The 17,893-nt window shown below is 39.6% G+C and overlaps 6 protein-coding genes across 9 annotated transcripts; 3 read left to right on the top strand and 3 right to left on the bottom strand.

Annotated features, from left to right (window-relative positions):
• Positions 1-74: 74 nt before the first annotated feature.
• Positions 75-3,222, bottom strand: LOC124196352. The gene is made up of 2 exons (XM_046591368.1): positions 1,104-3,222; positions 75-1,029 (listed from the first exon to the last, which is right to left on the bottom strand). The coding sequence occupies exons 1-2, from the start codon at positions 1,113-1,115 to the stop codon at positions 292-294; spliced, it is 750 nt and encodes a 249-aa protein (XP_046447324.1). The 5' UTR covers positions 1,116-3,222; the 3' UTR covers positions 75-291.
• A 530-nt stretch (positions 3,223-3,752) lies between these two features.
• On the bottom strand, positions 3,753-4,464 carry LOC124196353. Its single transcript, XM_046591369.1, has 2 exons — positions 4,399-4,464; positions 3,753-4,337 (listed from the first exon to the last, which is right to left on the bottom strand). Exons 1-2 carry the CDS (start codon positions 4,408-4,410, stop codon positions 3,864-3,866), a joined length of 486 nt encoding a protein of 161 aa, XP_046447325.1. The 5' UTR covers positions 4,411-4,464; the 3' UTR covers positions 3,753-3,863.
• Positions 4,256-6,192, top strand: LOC124196354. 2 transcript variants are annotated; one of them, XM_046591370.1, is made up of 4 exons: positions 4,256-4,778; positions 4,919-4,971; positions 5,040-5,407; positions 5,491-6,192. In XM_046591370.1, exons 3-4 carry the CDS (start codon positions 5,396-5,398, stop codon positions 5,941-5,943), a joined length of 465 nt encoding a protein of 154 aa, XP_046447326.1. In that variant the 5' UTR covers positions 4,256-4,778; positions 4,919-4,971; positions 5,040-5,395; the 3' UTR covers positions 5,944-6,192. The 2 variants fall into 2 exon arrangements, with proteins under 2 accessions (XP_046447326.1, XP_046447327.1); XM_046591371.1 differs by having other exon boundaries at positions 4,716-4,778; positions 4,893-4,971.
• A 586-nt stretch (positions 6,193-6,778) lies between these two features.
• Positions 6,779-12,452, top strand: LOC124196349 (putative gustatory receptor 28b). Of its 2 annotated transcripts, XM_046591364.1 has the most exons (12): positions 6,779-7,088; positions 7,523-8,888; positions 8,983-9,206; positions 9,277-9,556; positions 9,619-9,693; positions 9,768-9,857; positions 9,922-11,169; positions 11,231-11,490; positions 11,573-11,867; positions 11,932-12,006; positions 12,090-12,179; positions 12,260-12,452. In XM_046591364.1, the coding sequence occupies exons 7-12, from the start codon at positions 10,708-10,710 to the stop codon at positions 12,314-12,316; spliced, it is 1,239 nt and encodes a 412-aa protein (XP_046447320.1). In that variant the 5' UTR covers positions 6,779-7,088; positions 7,523-8,888; positions 8,983-9,206; positions 9,277-9,556; positions 9,619-9,693; positions 9,768-9,857; positions 9,922-10,707; the 3' UTR covers positions 12,317-12,452. The 2 variants fall into 2 exon arrangements, with proteins under 2 accessions (XP_046447320.1, XP_046447319.1); XM_046591363.1 differs by lacking the exons at positions 11,231-11,490; positions 11,573-11,867; positions 11,932-12,006; positions 12,090-12,179; positions 12,260-12,452 and having other exon boundaries at positions 7,523-7,735; positions 8,601-8,888; positions 9,922-10,386.
• Positions 12,453-12,512: 60 nt separating this feature from the next.
• LOC124196348 lies at positions 12,513-17,493 on the top strand. Its single transcript, XM_046591361.1, has 8 exons — positions 12,513-13,357; positions 13,437-13,666; positions 13,726-14,298; positions 14,383-15,670; positions 15,739-15,998; positions 16,085-16,379; positions 16,439-16,513; positions 16,578-17,493. Exons 4-8 carry the CDS (start codon positions 15,203-15,205, stop codon positions 16,734-16,736), a joined length of 1,257 nt encoding a protein of 418 aa, XP_046447317.1. The 5' UTR covers positions 12,513-13,357; positions 13,437-13,666; positions 13,726-14,298; positions 14,383-15,202; the 3' UTR covers positions 16,737-17,493.
• Positions 16,855-17,671, bottom strand: LOC124196351. Of its 2 annotated transcripts, none has more exons than XM_046591366.1 (2): positions 17,565-17,671; positions 16,855-17,493 (listed from the first exon to the last, which is right to left on the bottom strand). In XM_046591366.1, the coding sequence occupies exons 1-2, from the start codon at positions 17,574-17,576 to the stop codon at positions 16,966-16,968; spliced, it is 540 nt and encodes a 179-aa protein (XP_046447322.1). In that variant the 5' UTR covers positions 17,577-17,671; the 3' UTR covers positions 16,855-16,965. The 2 variants fall into 2 exon arrangements, with proteins under 2 accessions (XP_046447322.1, XP_046447323.1); XM_046591367.1 differs by having other exon boundaries at positions 16,855-17,471; positions 17,565-17,657.
• Between the last annotated feature and the right edge of the window lie 222 nt (positions 17,672-17,893).

Genomic DNA, 17,893 nt, shown 5'->3' with positions numbered 1-17,893 from the left:
AGTCGTATTATTATGCCACCAATTACATCAGTGGCCTTGAAGTGTATATAGCGAAACTAAATTCATTTCATTACAGTCCTGAATAAAAATGTATTTCAGCCAAATAACATAACAATATACTATAGTGGCTATATAGATGCTCTGAGTCGAATACAATAATTTCTCAGTTTTGAGATTCAAATGAGATACAACTTTGACGCTTATTTGTTCGACTGCCTTTATACATTGGGGCAATTGAGCATGGTCTGTGCTTATATTGGCCGAAATAGGGAAAACAGACGGGGCAGCAGTTTAGGCCGTAGTCCAGAGGGTGTCCAAGCTTCTTCCGTGCAGTCTCCTTCTAGCGCTGCTCCTGTAGCGCAGCTGAATTTGACGCTTTGCGCGGTCTAATTCAAATTGAACAGGTTCATTCAAACTTCGGCCTCTTCGGTAGCCGCCGTAGCCGCTCCTATAACGCAGTTGAATTTGACGCTTTGCTCGGGATGGATCGTTAAAAGTGACGCTCTCGTAGTCTCCTCCATCAGTCTCCGGTTCAGTCATTTCATTCAAACTACGTCCACGCCTTCCACTGCCATAACGCAATTGAATTTGACGCTTGGTGCGGGATGGGGCGGAGTCGACGCTCTTCCATTGAGTGTCAGGTGATGTCTCTGGTTCAATCATTTCAGCATTCAAACTGCGCCCACGCCTTCCACTACCATAACGCAGTTGAATTTGACGCCGAGTGCGGGTCGAACCTGCAGCCCCTGTATTAGCACCGGCGTCTTTGACATCGGCAGAGACTTGAACAGTTTGCGGATAGGATGCAGAAGGATTGTAGAAATACCAAGGAGCGCCGGCGCTACCTACAGCAATTCCACGATAGTTGACAACTTGATGGGGATAAAAGGGATTGAAAATGGACGGGAATGGCTGGCCCTGTGGGAGCCACTGCAAGGAGGTAGCAGCGGGTAGCAGTGATGGGTAGCCAGTGTAACCACCGATAAACTGGGTTTGAGCGGCCGCAGCGAGCAGCAAAACGCAAGCGATCTAATATTTCCATCCAAATTTAAATTTAAATATCGCGCCATCAAATACAAATTGTAAATATCGAAAAAGCTTACCTTAAATTTCATAATGTTGTTGGAGAGAAATTGCAGAGAGAGTGGAAAGAACTGCTCAGAGTTCGAGGATGATATTGCTGGTGATGATCAGCTCTCCGGCTCTTTTATACTCATCCATCCGTTGAGAAGCGCTGGTTACCAATGCCATTTCTGGCGTCGATATTCTCACCGCGATGCGCATTTTTTTTCGTTATACGTCCTTGACCACACCCCGAAAACCGAGGATGATCAACGAAGACTCGGTGCCATTGGCGCGTTTCTGTCGAGAAGTCAAACTACTTACTTCTATCCAGATCCATCCAGCAATAATTGAAGAGGCGTTACCAGTCGATGATATAATAACATGTCAAATCAAACACTGCAGCACTCGGCGCAAAATTCTGCACTTCCAGAACATTCGAACGATATGTGCACTGGTAAATCAGTGTGGCTTATCGATTAAGCAAATTTGTTTGCGTATTCGTTATTATTTAATTCAATTAAATGTATGCCAACGAATACAAAAAGGGACTCAAAACAAACGTTGTTTTATTACTATTGAAATAGTTATTCGTTTTATTCGTTTAACAGAATAGCCTAGCTGGCGGGAAATTTGAATATGTTACATTTTGTTTTGAACGTGGGGATCGATAACTGCTGAATAGCTTGATGCCGATCCTGCCTCCAGCTATCCCTGGCTGGTCAGCACGTATACACACCAGAAATAAAACCAACATCACAATTAAGATTAAAAAAAGAATCAAAAACAATGAATTTGAGGTGAAGATGGGAAGGTTGAAATAGACCCGTGGCTATATACAGCGCTTCATCGTATACCCAACCTGTTCTCTCTTTCTTTATGTAGCGCTTGTTTTGTAATACAATGTTGATTGCAAACCTGCCTCGCCCTGGTATCTATAGTTGGAAAAAAGGGGGATCTATATAACTACTTTTTTAAAAGAAAATCAGGTATATACCAAGGATTTTGCGAATCAACAGATCTTTTCGTTACGCACTACTGTCTCGATTTTGTTTCAAATGAAAAAAAAAATCTTTTAGATTGTAGGAATTGAATTTCCCGCCCTCATTCAATTTCTCTGCGTAATGCTGATCAGCACCTGCCAACACCCTCCGAACGAAGGTCATTGTTTTCTTTTCAAACAGCACGATGCGACGAATTATAACCAAATAAACCAAGCGTGAATCGAACCTTTTTTTTCTATACATCATATTATTCTTTCGACAGAATGAGTTATTGATACGCAGTAAAGTAAAAATAGCATAACAATAATTGTTTGTATCTTCATTCTTTTTAGGTTGAATCGTATTAAGGGTACATTCGAGACGAACGCGTCAAACCTACTTTGAAACGCATTATAACAAAAATAACTTTTAAATATGATGGAGAAATGGAATGTACATAAAAGGCGATTGTTTTAGCTAGTCGGTGGTAGTTGTTAGAGGTGCTGAGCTGATGCACCGGAGAACCTGGAAAAACCCAGCGCGTTGCCTGAGGAGAGCTTTGTTCGTCTTTGCAAACGACTTGCTGTAACTAAGGACTTATACTTGTAAAACAATTGAATCGTCAAATAAACAACAGGGCAATCAAACAAGAGCGACAATTGGAATTCCAGCTGATGTACATAGCCTAAAAGAGTTTGCAGCAATATCCATTATGTTGAAAAATACAGGATGATGTGTGAAGTCCACTAAACGGAAAATCAATCAATCAATCAATAAAGGAACTAAAAAAAAAAAAAAAATAACGCAGCAGCTCCGATTCAAATTAATCCTTTAGAATATAATTTCGATATTAAAAAAGCTGGAACAGTTACTCTTTCGGTTCTGGGCTTCGCAGGATGTTTGGCAGGTTGTATTTATAGAGAGACGGCGGTGGGGTCGAAACTCGAAACGAAAAAGTTGTGCGGATTTTCCATTTCGTAACGTAGACACATTGTGTTCCACGATGGGTGTACGAAAAAGGCGCTCCAAATTGATGAATTGAATTTCTTGCGTCGGTGTGGGACTATTTGGCTCGACTTGGAAAACCTCACGTAGTCCAAGTCGGTTTTTGTTTTTCGGATGGGCGCGCGTGAGCATAGTATATTCACGTCGGTTGTGTATTTTATTATATTTAAAATTGGCGGTCAGCCGAGTTGATTCACCTCGGTCATGTGTGAGTTGTAAACAAGAAGATTTTGTGAACGGGTTTCTTGGGTTTTCCCAATCGACAGACGTCAGAGCTACTCTCGTCATTATTTGCGGTGCACGAAAGCTGGAAGGCAAATACTTAAAAAAATTAAAAGAAAACCTAAAACAGGTATTCGGATCGTAGAGGTTGGTTCAAGGATAATAGATTCCCAAAATTTAAACGTAAACACGTGCCTATCCATGTGCACAGTAATGAGTAAAAGCGCTTTCATTCTCACTGATTTCCAGAAAATTCGAAAACTATATGTTTTCAATTGTTATTGCTCCGCTTATATACTAATTAAGCCTATTGAATAAAACAGCATCATCCTTCCGTTGTATAGAACTACAAAACTGAAATCGCTATAACAAAAATACATATTTGAAAAATTTCAAGTTTGAGAACAACTTTTATCGTCGAGGCAAATCTATTAGAATAGAACTGGAAACTGAAACAGAATTTGTTTGGCTGTCAATGGGTAGAAGAACAAAACAACGTTTATTATTACGAGATGTGCTTCACTACACCTTCGAATGGAGTCATATTTTGGTTGAGTTCGAGTGCAATTATGTAATGATGGATTGTATTTTTCAAGGTGGTCTCACGGACAGGCATAGCCGGGGTGAGCAGAGCCTAGGTCTAAATTCGCCGTTCCTGTATCGCAAAATGTTTTTGCGCTTCCTGCGGACAGGATCGGCAACATTGGCGGCCTTGGCAGCAACGACAGCTTCCTCATCGGCCTTGGCCACATCACCCTGGACACGGAAGGGTTCTACCAACAAGTTAGCAACAGGAGCGACAGCAGCGGGCAACAGGTCTTCGACGTGCAGGTCTCGGTGATCGGTGTAGGCAACAAGGACTGACTGGAATAAGTAACTCCAAGAGCTAATCACTTTACCTCCCACGTCGTGGTAGTTGCTGGCAATCGGGATGAAATAATTGGCCTGGCCAATGATCGGTGGCGCCACGGAAGCGTCAGTTAGCAACTGATGGCGGTGATGGTCATTATAATTCCTCATCAACTGGACATGGGAGACTCCAATCGAGAACCAGATAAAAGTGACCTGCCAGTTAACAATTACAACGCTAAACAAAGGCTGTTATCATCGAAAAATTCACGCTTACCACTCGCTTCATTGTATAGCGCCTCGTAAGAAGGTGATGATTGACGATATAAGCGATATAAGGGCTGAGAGGATGGAAAAACCCAGTGAGAGAAGCTACATTAGCGCCCAACGGTCTGGGAGTGAACTGTTTTTATTATATACCAACTGGCGAAACTAGATGGCCATGAGTGCCCATTATTTACAACCGACATTCTCAACGATATGCGTAATAGTAGTATTTCGACTCAGTCATTCTAAACCCCACCCAGAATCAAAGGGAGACCGGATCGTTGTGCGGAGTCGATAAACGACCTTGCTCACATGGCAAAACGCTCATAATTGAAATAAACGCGTAATGGTTAACATACTCAATCTCGTTAAGTGTTGTCATTAAATAAGGTAAGTGCTGTTGCACCTGATGACAAGTGTCAAAATGATATGCAGTTTCACAGCATCTAAAAAATCTCATTTACGAACATGTTGACAAAATGTTGTTGCTGTTTTGATTTAAAGGCGTTGTCTTTTCTTCAAATTCGAAGGTCATCACCTGATGTGTTTGTCACGATAGAGGAAGATTCATTCCAGCCAGAAGGTATATCTCTATAGCTGCTCCGGCCATCCGTAAGATGAATATGTAGCCGAGTTCTCTTCTCATTCTAGAAATCAGCTGATGAAGATCTTACAGCTCTATAACCAAACTCGTTTATTAACATTTCGTCTTCACGGCCTTGGCAAGTTAAAATGGGAAGATGGCCATGAAAATTTGGCTGAAAAGTTGCATTCCGAATGCGTGTTTGGGAATGAAATCTCCACAAAATCCAAAAAGCTACCAGCCAAACTATAGGGATGAGCGAAAAATGGGAGGAACTTCCGCAGGCGAATTTGAAATAGATCATTCTTTATTCATAGACAACGCCCTGAGCTCTAGCTCTGTATAAAAAGCGCATCAGCCAACTCGATACTATTGTCAAATTTGATCTGCCGAAGACGACATCACCTCAACCAATTTCTCCAACATGAACTACTTGGTAATTATTATACAAATCATTTTGTTTGCAAAATCAAAAGATGTTGAATTATTTTTGCTATATTTCACGAAATACTTTTATAGATCGCTCTTCCTTTGCTCGCTGCTGCCGTCTTGGCCGCTCCCCTGTATCCAGCGGATGTCTTCCACGGAGAACTGTCCCCGTTCGCCTACTCCGCCTATCAACCGGCCTTCTATAACCAAGCTTTCGCTCCCCATTTCGGCTACAATTACTTTGGTCCGAGTCGTCACTTTTCCGACTATGCCGCACCAATCGTTTCCGTTGCAGCACCAATCGCTTACACTGCGCCAGCCCCAATCACTCAGTATGTTCATGTGCCTGTAGTTGCTCCTCAAGTCAAATATGTTGAAGTCCCTGTCCCTACTCCGGTCGTTGAAACGAAACTTGTTCCCGAAGTTAAAACTGTCGTCGTAACTAAAGTTGTTGAATCTGCTCCCGCTCCCGCTCCAGCTCCAGTCCAGCTTGATTCTCGGGAATCGGCCGAGTCTGTCGAAGTTGATTCAAAGGAAGATTAGTAACTTTATAGTGTCACGCTTTAATGACTTGCCAGTAACATTAGAAGATCGAGAAAAAATTGACAGACTGTTCTTAATCTTGACGCTTAACTTTCCTTTTAGAACCAACCCAAAGATAACTTTTTCTGACTGACTAAATCATTTTCTTTGTTCTAATTTTTCTTGTGACATCGTGACAAAATAATATCACTGTCATATTGTACACCTATAAACATTATGCATCATTTATACATTATACACTATTTCCGTCAAAGTCTATTCAATGTTGATTGTCTTTTTTGAAATAAGATAATTAACCAAGTAAAAAAAATAATAGGATATTAAATTTTATTGAATAAGTCCTTAGTTAGATTCTGGGCAGATGCATATGAAGACTTAATTTCTATTTTAAATGAAACTGATTCATTCTATCCATCAACCAAGCATATAACCCAGCATGCAAGTTATATAACCCATACATTACATCTAGATCTAGCAACACACCACAAGCACCAAATGCTCCGCACTTGTTATCACGGGTTTTCTTTATGATTCTAAGGACATTGCTGGTTCTACAATGAAAACAATCCGCCAGAGGAAAGTCCAAAAAAGTTCGACGTAATCAGGTCTTTCGAATTGTTGCCACCCGTAAGTTGCGTAGAGACAAGTTTCTAAATTCAAATATAAACTAGCGTTTGACGTAACGATACTTGTCCCAACAAACCCGTTTAGCGCAGCCAGCGCAGTCTTCTAGCCTTGATGGGCGACGAGACGGTGAAAAACCAAAGTAAGGTTTTTCCTGAGATATGTTTAGATTTTAATCATTCTTAGTTTCTAACGAAAGAGTAAGTTGTACAAACAGTCTGAACTTTTCGTCGATTATTTATCATTTCTATCGATATCTAAGTATGCTAATTAGAACATCAGTGTCGTCTGCTTTTTTATGTTCAGACTTCAGAAACTTCAGCAGCATCAGAGCTTTCGAAAGAGACGAATGAAGTTTAAGATTATAAAGAAAACAGAACGATGACTTTTTTTTGGAAAAGTGAACGTGGCTGAATGAAAAATAGGGCAACAAATAAAATCACAGAAATGTGGTCGTCGTGTGAACACCCCTGAACATCTCTGGCTCTCCATTTTGCTCTCCACTCCATGCTGTGTGGCAGGTAAATAAAACCATGATTATACAAAGGGAGATTCAATTGAAGAGTTAAACCTGTTCCAAGATGTGTTAATATTAGTTCTTGACTAGCATTTATCATGTAAGCCCTCTGTCGATGCATTGCAATTTGTTGGCACTGTAAACTTTTCATTTGAGGCCTAAGCCAGCCAGCATCGTAATAACACAATTTGCAAATTTTGTTTGTGCTGGGATTGACCTGTTATCAGCAATAATCTCACTATCATCGCTAGGTTACTTTTATTCCTGCCACCTGCTAGATTTTGCATAATACATAACTTGCATAAATGCATTACATCAAAACCTTCAATTCCTCATTTATCCAAAATAAAGCTTTTCCCACTGTCTCATTTTCAACTTTTCCTAGTTGTTTCTGTAAATGTTTTTTCGTAACCCTTTTTTTATTTTTTTTTTACTTAGATAAACAGCATCCCGTTGGATTGGAAAAACTACCGAGATGCCGCTCCGAATTACGTCTCTCTTATTCCCCTTTCTTTAAAGTCCTCGTGTACACCCATGAGAGTGTGGGGGTATTCACGAGGACCCCCTTTTTCCTATCCTGCATGGCGTATTCGACTTTTCAACGGATGGAGCACCTTTGGATGCCTGGCTGTGGATTTCCCGGGCTTAAAGGTAGGACACATTTATCTTTATTCTTCCTGTTTAACTATCTGATTGCGTTGATTACAAATCGTACAATTTGGAGTACGATTATTCCTGAGCTAGACGGTTGACTAGGACTGTTGTCTCTTGTCGTTTTTGTTGACTCAGTCAGGGTTCATTCAATAATAACTCGTTTGTAAAACGACTGCAGATCAGGCTTGTTTTGTTTTTAACCTCACAACTTTTTCTGTGGGTAAACAATTGAATAAAAAAATTTTTGTACTTAAAAAACTTCAAGCAAAGTGCAACTAGACAATCTTGTGAGTTGTGACTAAGAGGGAGAGGGACCTGCTGCCACACAGGCACCTCCTCCTTGATGTGGCAACATCTGTAGTGCAGTGTTTATCACGGTTGCCTCACACGCAACAGGTCCTCAGGTCGATCCTGAGCAGATGTAAGGGATGAGTTAAATGAGCAACTTGAAGTAATGTATTTCTCATGCCAAATTTATTCCGGCTTTCCGTGATGTTGGAACACTATGGTAACTCACATTGTGGACACAATCCTGTCATCAGAATTCGATTCCTAATCAGGCAATGGAAAACATTTCCATGGTTACGTGAATCCAAACAGTTCAACAAGAAAAATATGAATTACCCTCAGTCCCTCACTTATCTATTAGTTTCACCCCCAAATGCACGGCTAAAACCGAGTGCGCCAAATTAAAATGTCAATTTTTGAGCAGCTACGCCCATTTGTCAGCCTCTGCCAAGCTTGTGGCATGATGCCTTTCACCGTCGAACAAAATTTAATAACCAACAAATTTGAGAAGTTTACATTCTCTTTTAGACACTTTACTACGTGGTGGTTTTTTCTCATTTTACTTTTGTTGCAGCCCGCATTCTTTTTCGTAATGAGGAACATGACCAAGGATGCACCAACCGATTTATTGTATGGCCAAGACATGCCCATCACCGTTCACATGATGTTATTTGTATCTGCAATTGGCACCATTGTCGAATTGGTATTGTCCCGCTGGATTGTCCTGCAATACCGCAAACTGCGATGTGCGATCGAAGCTGTTCAAGAAGTTGAACAACTTTTGGGAAAGAAATTTATTTCGCAGCACCAGAGCTCCGTAACGGCACGATTTGTCATCGGCTTCATTCTCGCCATTTTAGTGGTGAGTATGAAAATGAATAAAATACGCCGCACTTGGTGCCAAATATCTTAAGTCTAACAGTTTATCTGAAAACATCTTTTCAATTATCGTGCAGTCCGTAGGTTGTGTGATTACGAATGAACCAGCATATGAAGAGTTGTTCCCGAAAAATGTGAACGTCTTCTTAATGACATTTATGTATTTCGTGCTCGTGCTTCTCTTCGTGTTGTTTCAATGCACGTACCTTTTGTTCTATATGTGCTATTACGTCATCGCTCATTACGTGCAACTATTACTACATTCAGATGTCAAAGAACGGCGAATTATTTCCTTAAAAGCGTAAGGACTTTTTGGTGCATCTCTTGTAATGTTGAACGTATTATCCTCATGATATTCATGGAATTTTTAGGAAGGAAAGTAGAGATGTTATGAGAAGAAACATCCTCATTTTTGATTATCTTTGCCGAGCCTCGCAAGAATTAAATTGCGTTTTTTCCGTCCCCATTTTAATTCTGTTGACGTCAAAATTTATGTCGGTCGTCGCCTTTGCCTTCGCTTACATTTACAACAAATTTATTCGTTATGACGACATGTTAGAGAATCACTCCATGATGTTTGCTTCGATGTTCTTTGTTTACTGGATCCAAATTTTGGTTCTACTCACTGCTGCTGACATGCCCGCTAATCAGGTTGTACACACAGATCGGCTTTAATCGAAAACATAATTAATTTTGGGATTGGCGATGATCAGGTTCGGCTTCTCCGCGAAAGAGCTACCACAATATCCTCTTCCGGTTTGTTTCAATCGTTGGACGGAAAGTTATTAGTACGTTTCTTTTATTCCGTGTGGCATGATTCACTGATTTTACTCCAAGTGGAAATAATAATATTGATGCTTAGGCAATGACTTCCCTGATTCAGATTGATGAAAAAAGGATCCGTTTATCTGCCGCTGGGCTGTTTGAAGTTGGTGTGCATCTTATTCCGGCTGTAAGAATAATGCAGACTTCATACATTTTTAGCACTCAGTAATTCCGTTTATGTGAACTGGAAGTTGGCAGGTGCTGTTGTGACCTACATGGTTATTCTCCTTGACACTTAATCAATACCAATGAGCAATGATGCAAGTTGAAATAATATTGATGCTGTCGCGAACTCAATGAGATCCTCCTCTGTTTACTTTTATCTGAACTATTTACAGTCACATTTTCCCGTCTAACAGCAAATGATGCAGTTATTAACTATTATCGAATTCTAATTGGGCGACTGTAGTGCTTAACTTCTTATTATTATGGTTGCTTCTTAGGCACTTTGTTTATTCAAGCTTAATTTTTTATTTGGGAGCGCAAACAAAACTTGCACTTTGCACCTGCCCAGGATCGAATTGACGACCTGTTGCGTGTAAGGCAACCGTGATAACTACAGATGCTTGGCTTAAGTGTGTGTTTAAAAGATTAAGAGCACGCAATGATATTGATTGGGCAGACATGATTGGAAGCAATAAAACTAGATCAAACTATATTATTGTCTACCTTTTCATGCTAGGACAGGCTTTTTAATCTATCAAAATGGGTCGATGGATGAACGCAAACATTTGTTTTCGGTTGACATGGGTGGTGAATGCCATCATTTTGCAATTACCCGAGCAATACATAATTTGTGCTCGCATGTTTTTCTTTATTGCTTTCATCAATACAATGAAGTACCGTATGCAGACAGAAACCAACACATGAAAACGCTTGTGCTAGAATTTTTTGGTACTCTAAGTCTAATATAGCTGCAGTGTATTGAAACAAGGCATTGATGACGGTGGTAGGGCGGTAAACAGTAGCAACTAAAAATGCGTGTCTTTCTCCAACTACGGCCGTTTGTTTGGTTTTGTCAATTCTTTGGCATCATTCCTTTCTTTATGGTAATCGACGATTCGCCAGCCAAAACTTTCAAAAGGTTTTCCTTCTCCTTGCGTCATCCGGTGACGTGGTGGTTCTCATTTCTCTTCATTTCCCTAACAGTGCTCCCGGTTTTAGACATCCAAGTTGTTTGGCAAATCATCCCTCACTCAGATGATGCGCCAACACATGTACCCCCCATCTTTCTGGGTTTTATACTACAAGAGCATGTGTTTTCCTTTATCTTACTTGCTTCGGCACGTTACATGATTTTCAAACACGCGTGCATACGTCGGGCTGTGTCTTTGGTGCAAAAGGTCAACAATGAACTTATGGTGGAGGATATGCCATCAGAATACATCCCCGCAGTGCGGAAACATGTCATTGCGGCCATCCTTTCCCCATTGATTGCTGTATGTATATAATTTTCTAAAGAGGACGGTGAATTCTCAATTCAAACATTATTTTCCATAGAGCATTTCCGTGCTGGTTTCAAATCCTACTGCATACAACTCAAGAGTCCAAACTGCTGGATTGGCCTTCACTGTTTTGAATCTAATTTCCCGATGCATCATGATTGTAATGGTAATGGGCTCATTTTTGCTCAGTTACCTTTGCTACTTTATTGTCTCTTGCTACATCCGGCTTATTGCCTTGAACTTGGAACGACCGCAACGGCTTCCGGAAGTGAAAATGCTTGTTGAAAAGGTCTCGGAAACAAGAAAAACTGCATGGTACATTGACTCAACATTTTTTTAACGAATATCCGTTGATTTTTGTGATTCAATCAAACATTTATCGCTGTATCAACTGTAGGATTCCTGTGAAAGATACCAGCAGGAAACAAAAACTGAAAAACAGCAAAAGAATGTTTGGATATTTGTGCGAGGCGCTCGTCGAATTGAATCAAGCGTTTTCATTCCCCGTATTAATCTTCTTAACGCTCAGGTTGATTTCATCAGCGTTTAGTCTCTACGTTGCCATTAGCGGACTCTTGAACGCCAATAATTTAATCTTTCGAGCTCTGGTTCCTGCGTTTGCCATGATATCCATCATTGGTCTGTTTGGTATTCTAATCGTATTCAGAGCTGCAGATTTGCCGATCATTCAGGTCAGAGACGAAACAAATGTTTTTGAACGTTAAAGTACAATTGGTCTAATAATTTTTCCAACAGATGCGAGAACTTCGCGAGAGGATCTTTAGCATTTTGAACGAAGAAAAAGATCTTGACATGGATATGGAATTGGAGGTATTTATTCCCACATTAATTATTTCCCGGGTTCGTTTGTAAACGGAGTTTTTTTCCCTGAAACTGATATGCGCACATATAAGGCGGTGGCATTTCTCCAAGATATTTCCGAGGAAAGAGTTCGATTGTCAGCTGCAGGACTTTTCTCGGTTGGCATGAATCTCGTACCATCCGTAAGCTGTTTTCTTTTTATTAGAACTTCGTTAACTTCGTCTGTACCTTCTGTAAAATTGTATTTGTTTATTGCATTCAGTTGACTGCGGCGATTATAACTTACCTTATTATCTTACTTCAAACCAAACTGGTTTAGTCTTCAATCTTCATTACTCTGATGGATGCAACACTCAAAATATTTGTTTGAAACCAGCAAAAATAATTGTTACACTGCTTGTGGAGGTTTATTTTCACCCTATTTGTTGAATTAAAATTACACAGAATCATTAAAATTACACAGAATCAATCTTATTATTTCTGTAGTAAATTGCCATAACTATATCGTACTATAATCGATATTTAAAGACAACGGTACTTCCGGCTCTAGTTTTAAGGAAGGTAAGAAAGTGACGTCATATATCATTGTAGCACAGAGGCAGTAGTGACCTCATGTTCAGATTTTTTTTTAAGGGTGTGCCGGTTTCAACTTTAGTCTATAATGTCCCGGCAGAAATACTTGATCCACAGCCGGTTGGATCGAGTATTTCTCCCACTCAAAATTACTTGTCGCGCCACACGTCTTTCATTTGATTAAACGCTCACCTTGCCGTTATTGGAAAATAGTAGTCATATTTCCATGGTTACACAAACCCAACAGAAGTGGGATCAACAAGCAATACATTTTCCTCACTCTTCCTTTAGTTTTAACCATAAAAGCACAGAAGAAATTTTAGCGCAAACAAAAATGTCTGTTTTTGAGCAGCTACGCCCTTTCGTTAGCTTTTGCCAAGCTTGTGGCATGATTCCTTTTACTATCGAACAAAATTCAGTTACCAACAAATTTACGAAATTTACCTTTTCTTTCAGACATCTCACTACCTGGTGGTTTTTTCTAGTTATGGTTATGGAAACTGTAGTTATGGGCGTGATGGGATACTTCTCTTTCATTCACGTATTCTTTTTACTAAACGGTCAAAATTTGCCCATCACTGTAATTATCCTTTTATTTGTAATTGGAATGTCTTACTTCGCTCAACTACTCTTATCTCGTTGGGTCGTTCTCCACTACCGTCAACTACGAAATGCGATCGAAACCATTCAAGAAGTGGAGAAACTTTTTGGAGAGAAGTTTATTTCTCAGCACAAGAGCTCCGTTACGACACGATTTATTATCGGCTTTGTTCTCGTCGTTATTTCGGTTGGTTATTACTTAAAAAATTATCATAGCATTTTTTAAATGTCTTTTAAACGCTTTTAAAAAATGTAACTTTTATTAGGCTATAGGAACTTTGACCCTATCTACTTCGATTCACCGACAGTTTCCATCATTGATTTACACGAATAACGTCTTTGCTTCAGTTGCCACATTTTCCACTTTAGCATTTATCTACTTGTTATTTGAATCTACATTTTTTTTCTTTCACATGTGTTATTACATAATCGCTTACTATGTCCAACTTCTGATCATACGCTCAGATGCCGAAGATCAAACAATTTCGCAGAAGAAGTAAAGCCTTTTTGTGGTAATCATTTGTAGGAGTGAATCAAATATATGACTTTACACAGGAAGGAGAATATGGGAGTGTTGAAAGAAAACACCCTGATTTTGAATTACCTTTGTCGAGCCTCTCAGGAATTAAATGGAATTTTTTCCGTTCCTGTTTTTATTTTGTTGACTGCAAAATTCATCTCGGTCGTCACCACTGCTTTCGCATATATTTACAACTGTTTTATTCGTTCAAACGTTGTCTTGGATAGTTACAGTTGGCTGTTTCTTTTCACGTGTTTCACTGATTGGATCAAAATAATGATCCTTCTTACCACAGCTGACATGGCCGCTAATCAGGTTTTTACGCAACAATTTTAAACGCGCTTGGTTACCTTATTTTGTATTGTCGCCAGATTCGTCTTTTCCACGACAAAGTTACCTCAATATCATCTTATGGATTGTCTCATTCGTTGGCCGAAAAAATCTCGGTTCGTTTCTTTTTGAAAATTTCTTTTTGAAGGGAAATAAATAATCAATGAGGTTTTACAAACGCATTTTAGTTAATGACTTCCCTGGTGCAGATTGACGAAAATCGTGTCCGATTGTCAGCTGCTGGACTGTTTAAGGTGGGGATGCACCTTGTTCCGGCTGTAAGTGAATTATTTAAAAGGAGAATTGTTTCTCATTTTTTGTTTAGCACTAATGAATTGAATGCCCGTTTATCTGATTGATAGTTGGCAGGTGCTGTAGTGACGTACATGGTTATCCTCCTTCAAAATTAGATCACCCTATCAGAACGGTTGAGAAAAGGAAAAGTACTCACATAGAAATTCGTACATTTTGAAAAATATATCTATCTGGGACACAAAACAAAAGCTAATAAAAAATTTGACACTGATAATTGTGATTCTTGTCATAATGGCTGGCCTTAAAAATTCCATGGGGAATTAAACGTGCGAATATGACGTCTTCATCGCACCAGAGAGGACGATCGTCTCCCATTTTGGTTTCATCAATGAATATCGTCTCTACACTCGCAACAATAAGACGGCTGACGATCTGCAGTCACTCAACAGAGTGAAACCTAAATTGTAACTTGTTTAAAAATGAATCATCAATTCAGCACACGAAACATTGGAGATGCTATAAATTACTATACTGCGTTTTTAATCAATTGGGGTGCACGCAATGATGTGCACGCATGATGAATGATTGATTGGACAGACATGATTGGATTAAACTATTTATTGGCGTTTGTGGATTTCTATTTTGCGTTGAGAGAGGCTTTTTAATTCGTGAAAATGGGTCGATGGATAAACGCAAACATTTGTTTTCGGTTGACATGGGTGTTGAATGCCATCGCAATTTGATGAGCACCAGATAATTTGTGTTTGCATGTTTCTTTTTATGCTTTAATAATCAAAACGATGAAATATGTAGACCACAATGAAGTACCCTTTTGTTGGAATGTCTAGTACACTAATATAGCTGCTGCAGTGTAGTGAAACCTGGCATTAAAGGCGGTGGTAGGGCGGTAAACAGTAGCAACTAAAAATGCGTGTCTTTCTCCAACTACGGCCGTTTGTTTGGTTTTGTCAATTCTTTGGCATCATTCCTTTCTTTATGGTAATCGACGATTCGCCTGCCAAGACTTTCAAAAAGTTTTCCTTCTCCTTACGTCATCCGGTGACGTGGTGGTTCTCATTTCTCTTCATTTCCCTAACAGTGCTCCCGGTTTTAGACATCCAAGTTATTTGGCGAATCCTCTATCACGCAGATGATGTGCCAACCCATATAGGCCTACCCCCCATCTTCATAAGCTTTATTCTACAAGAGCATGTGTTTTCCTTTATCTTACTTGCTTCGGCACGCTACCTGATTTGCAAACACGCTTGCATACGTCGGGCTGTATCTTTGGTGCAAAAGGTCAACAATGAACTTATGGTGGAGGATATGCCATCAGAATACATCCCCGCAGTGCGGAAACATGTCATTGCGGCCATCCTTTCCCCATTGATTGCTGTATGTATATAATTTTCAAAAGTCTTTCAATGACGTCGAATTCTCAATTCAAACATTATTTTCAACAGAGCATTTCCGTGCTGGTTTCAAATCCAGTTATATTCAACTCGAAAATTCAATTTTCCGGCTTGTCCTTTGCTGTTTTGAATTTAATTTCCCGATGCTTCATCATTATTCTGGTAATGGGCTTAATTTTGCTCTGTTACCTTTGCTACTATATTGTCTCTTGGTACATCCGGCTTATTGCCTTGAACTTGGAACGACCGCAACTGCTTCCGGAAGTGGAAATGCGTTTGGAAAACGTCTCGGAAACAAGAAAAACTGCTTGGTACATTTGCTCAACATTTTTTTTAACGGATATTTATTGATTTTGATGTCCTAATCACACTTTCATCGCTGAAACCTTAACTGTAGGAGTACAGTGAGGGATACCAACACGAAACAAAAACTGAGGAAAAGCAAAAGAATGTTTGGATATTTGTGCCAGGCGCTCGTCGAACTGAATAAAGCGTTTTCATTCCCCGCGTTAGTTTTCTTAACGCTCAGGTTGATTTCATCAGCGTTTAGTCTCTACGTTGCCATTAGCGGACTCTTGAACGCAGATAATTTAATCTTTCGAGCTTTGATTCCCGCTTTTGCCATGATATCCATCGTTGGTATCTTTGGTATTCTAATTATATTCAGAGCTGCAGATTTGCCAATAATTCAGGTCAGAGATTGAAGCAATTTTTTTGCATATTAAAGTATATACTACTATTTCTCTAACAGATGCGAAAACTGCGCGATAACATCTTTTGCATTTTGACCGAAAAAAATGATCTTGACATGAATATGAAATTGGAGGTATTTACTCCCACATTAAATTATTTCCCGAAATATTTTACTGATACTGACATGCGCATTAAAGGCGGTGGCATTTCTCCAAGTTATTTCCGAGGAAAGAGTTCGTTTGTCAGCTGCAGGACTTTTCTCGGTCGGCATGAATGTCGTACCATCTGTAAGCTGTTTTTCCTTTTATAAGTTGGTTAACTTCGTCTGTACACTTTTATTTGTTTGTCGCATTTAGTTGACTGCGGCGATTATAACTTACCTTATCATCTTACTTCAAACCAAACTGGTTTAGTCTTCAATCTTCATTACTCCGATGGATGGAACACTCAAAATATTTGCTTGAAACAAAATTGTAACACTGCTTGTGTGTGGTTTATTTTCACCCTATCTATTGATTTAAAATTACACGAAACCAAACTAATTATTTCAGTAGTGGGCCTACATTGTCTTAAATATATCGTACTTCATTCGATATTTAAAGACAATGGTACTTCCGGCTCTAGTTTTAAGGAAGGTAAGAAGGTTACGTCACTTATTATTGTGGCCAGAGAAGCAGTAGTGACCTCAGGTTCAGATATTTTTAAGGGTGCGCCGGTTTCTGCTTTAGTCAGGGAAGTCACGGAAGTGTTGGAGAGGATCTCGGTTTTATTTTCCTGATTTGATGTTGATGCATCGATGGAATCCTTGGCAGCTTGAACGGGGGTTTTGGTTACGTCGGCGAGGTGTGGCGGTGATGGACCTTCTTCTTTTGAATTTTGAGATTCTGACGATTCGTCCGATTCATCTGATTCATCTGATTCGTCAGATTCTTTATCAACTTCCTTGGATTCGGAAATCTGAACAGGATCAGTCTTAGAGGGCGTAGCTATTTTGACTGGAGCCGGAGCAGAACTAGATGTTGGATGACTAATTTTGACGTTTGAATTTGTTACGCTGGGATCGTTCGGAATTGGAACTGTCATTCCGGCAGCTACAAGTAAAGGGAGCAGGAACTTGTGAACAACAGATAAAACATTGCATGGACATGGCATATAATTGAAACTCAAAACATTAAGGTACTCACCAAGAAATTCATTTTGAGGATCAGCGATTCAACTGGGTCACTATCTTGTTCGTTTCTAAGCGGTTCTGAGTCTCAGAAGATGGTTGCTTGCTGCTTTATAGTATTTTAAAGGGATAAGTTGGTTGGGGGGAACAACTTTGACAAACAAGTTCTAGGAAAAGAACTTTCTAGAAATGACTTCGTAGTCAAATCGACTTCTTGTCTTCGCTGATAAGGAGACTGAAGTGATGCCTGAATATTAGGACGTAAACGACGCTTTTTCACATAAATTTAAGAATGATTTAAAAGAAACTGGTTATGTTATTCTCTTAATTACGATCGCTTTCTCT

Source organism: Daphnia pulex, chromosome 6 (assembly GCF_021134715.1).
Source record: "Daphnia pulex isolate KAP4 chromosome 6, ASM2113471v1".
Taxonomy (NCBI): Eukaryota; Metazoa; Arthropoda; class Branchiopoda; order Diplostraca; family Daphniidae; genus Daphnia; species Daphnia pulex.
Note: the sequence above shows the minus strand (reverse complement) of the source record. Positions and strands in the feature narration are given on the sequence as shown.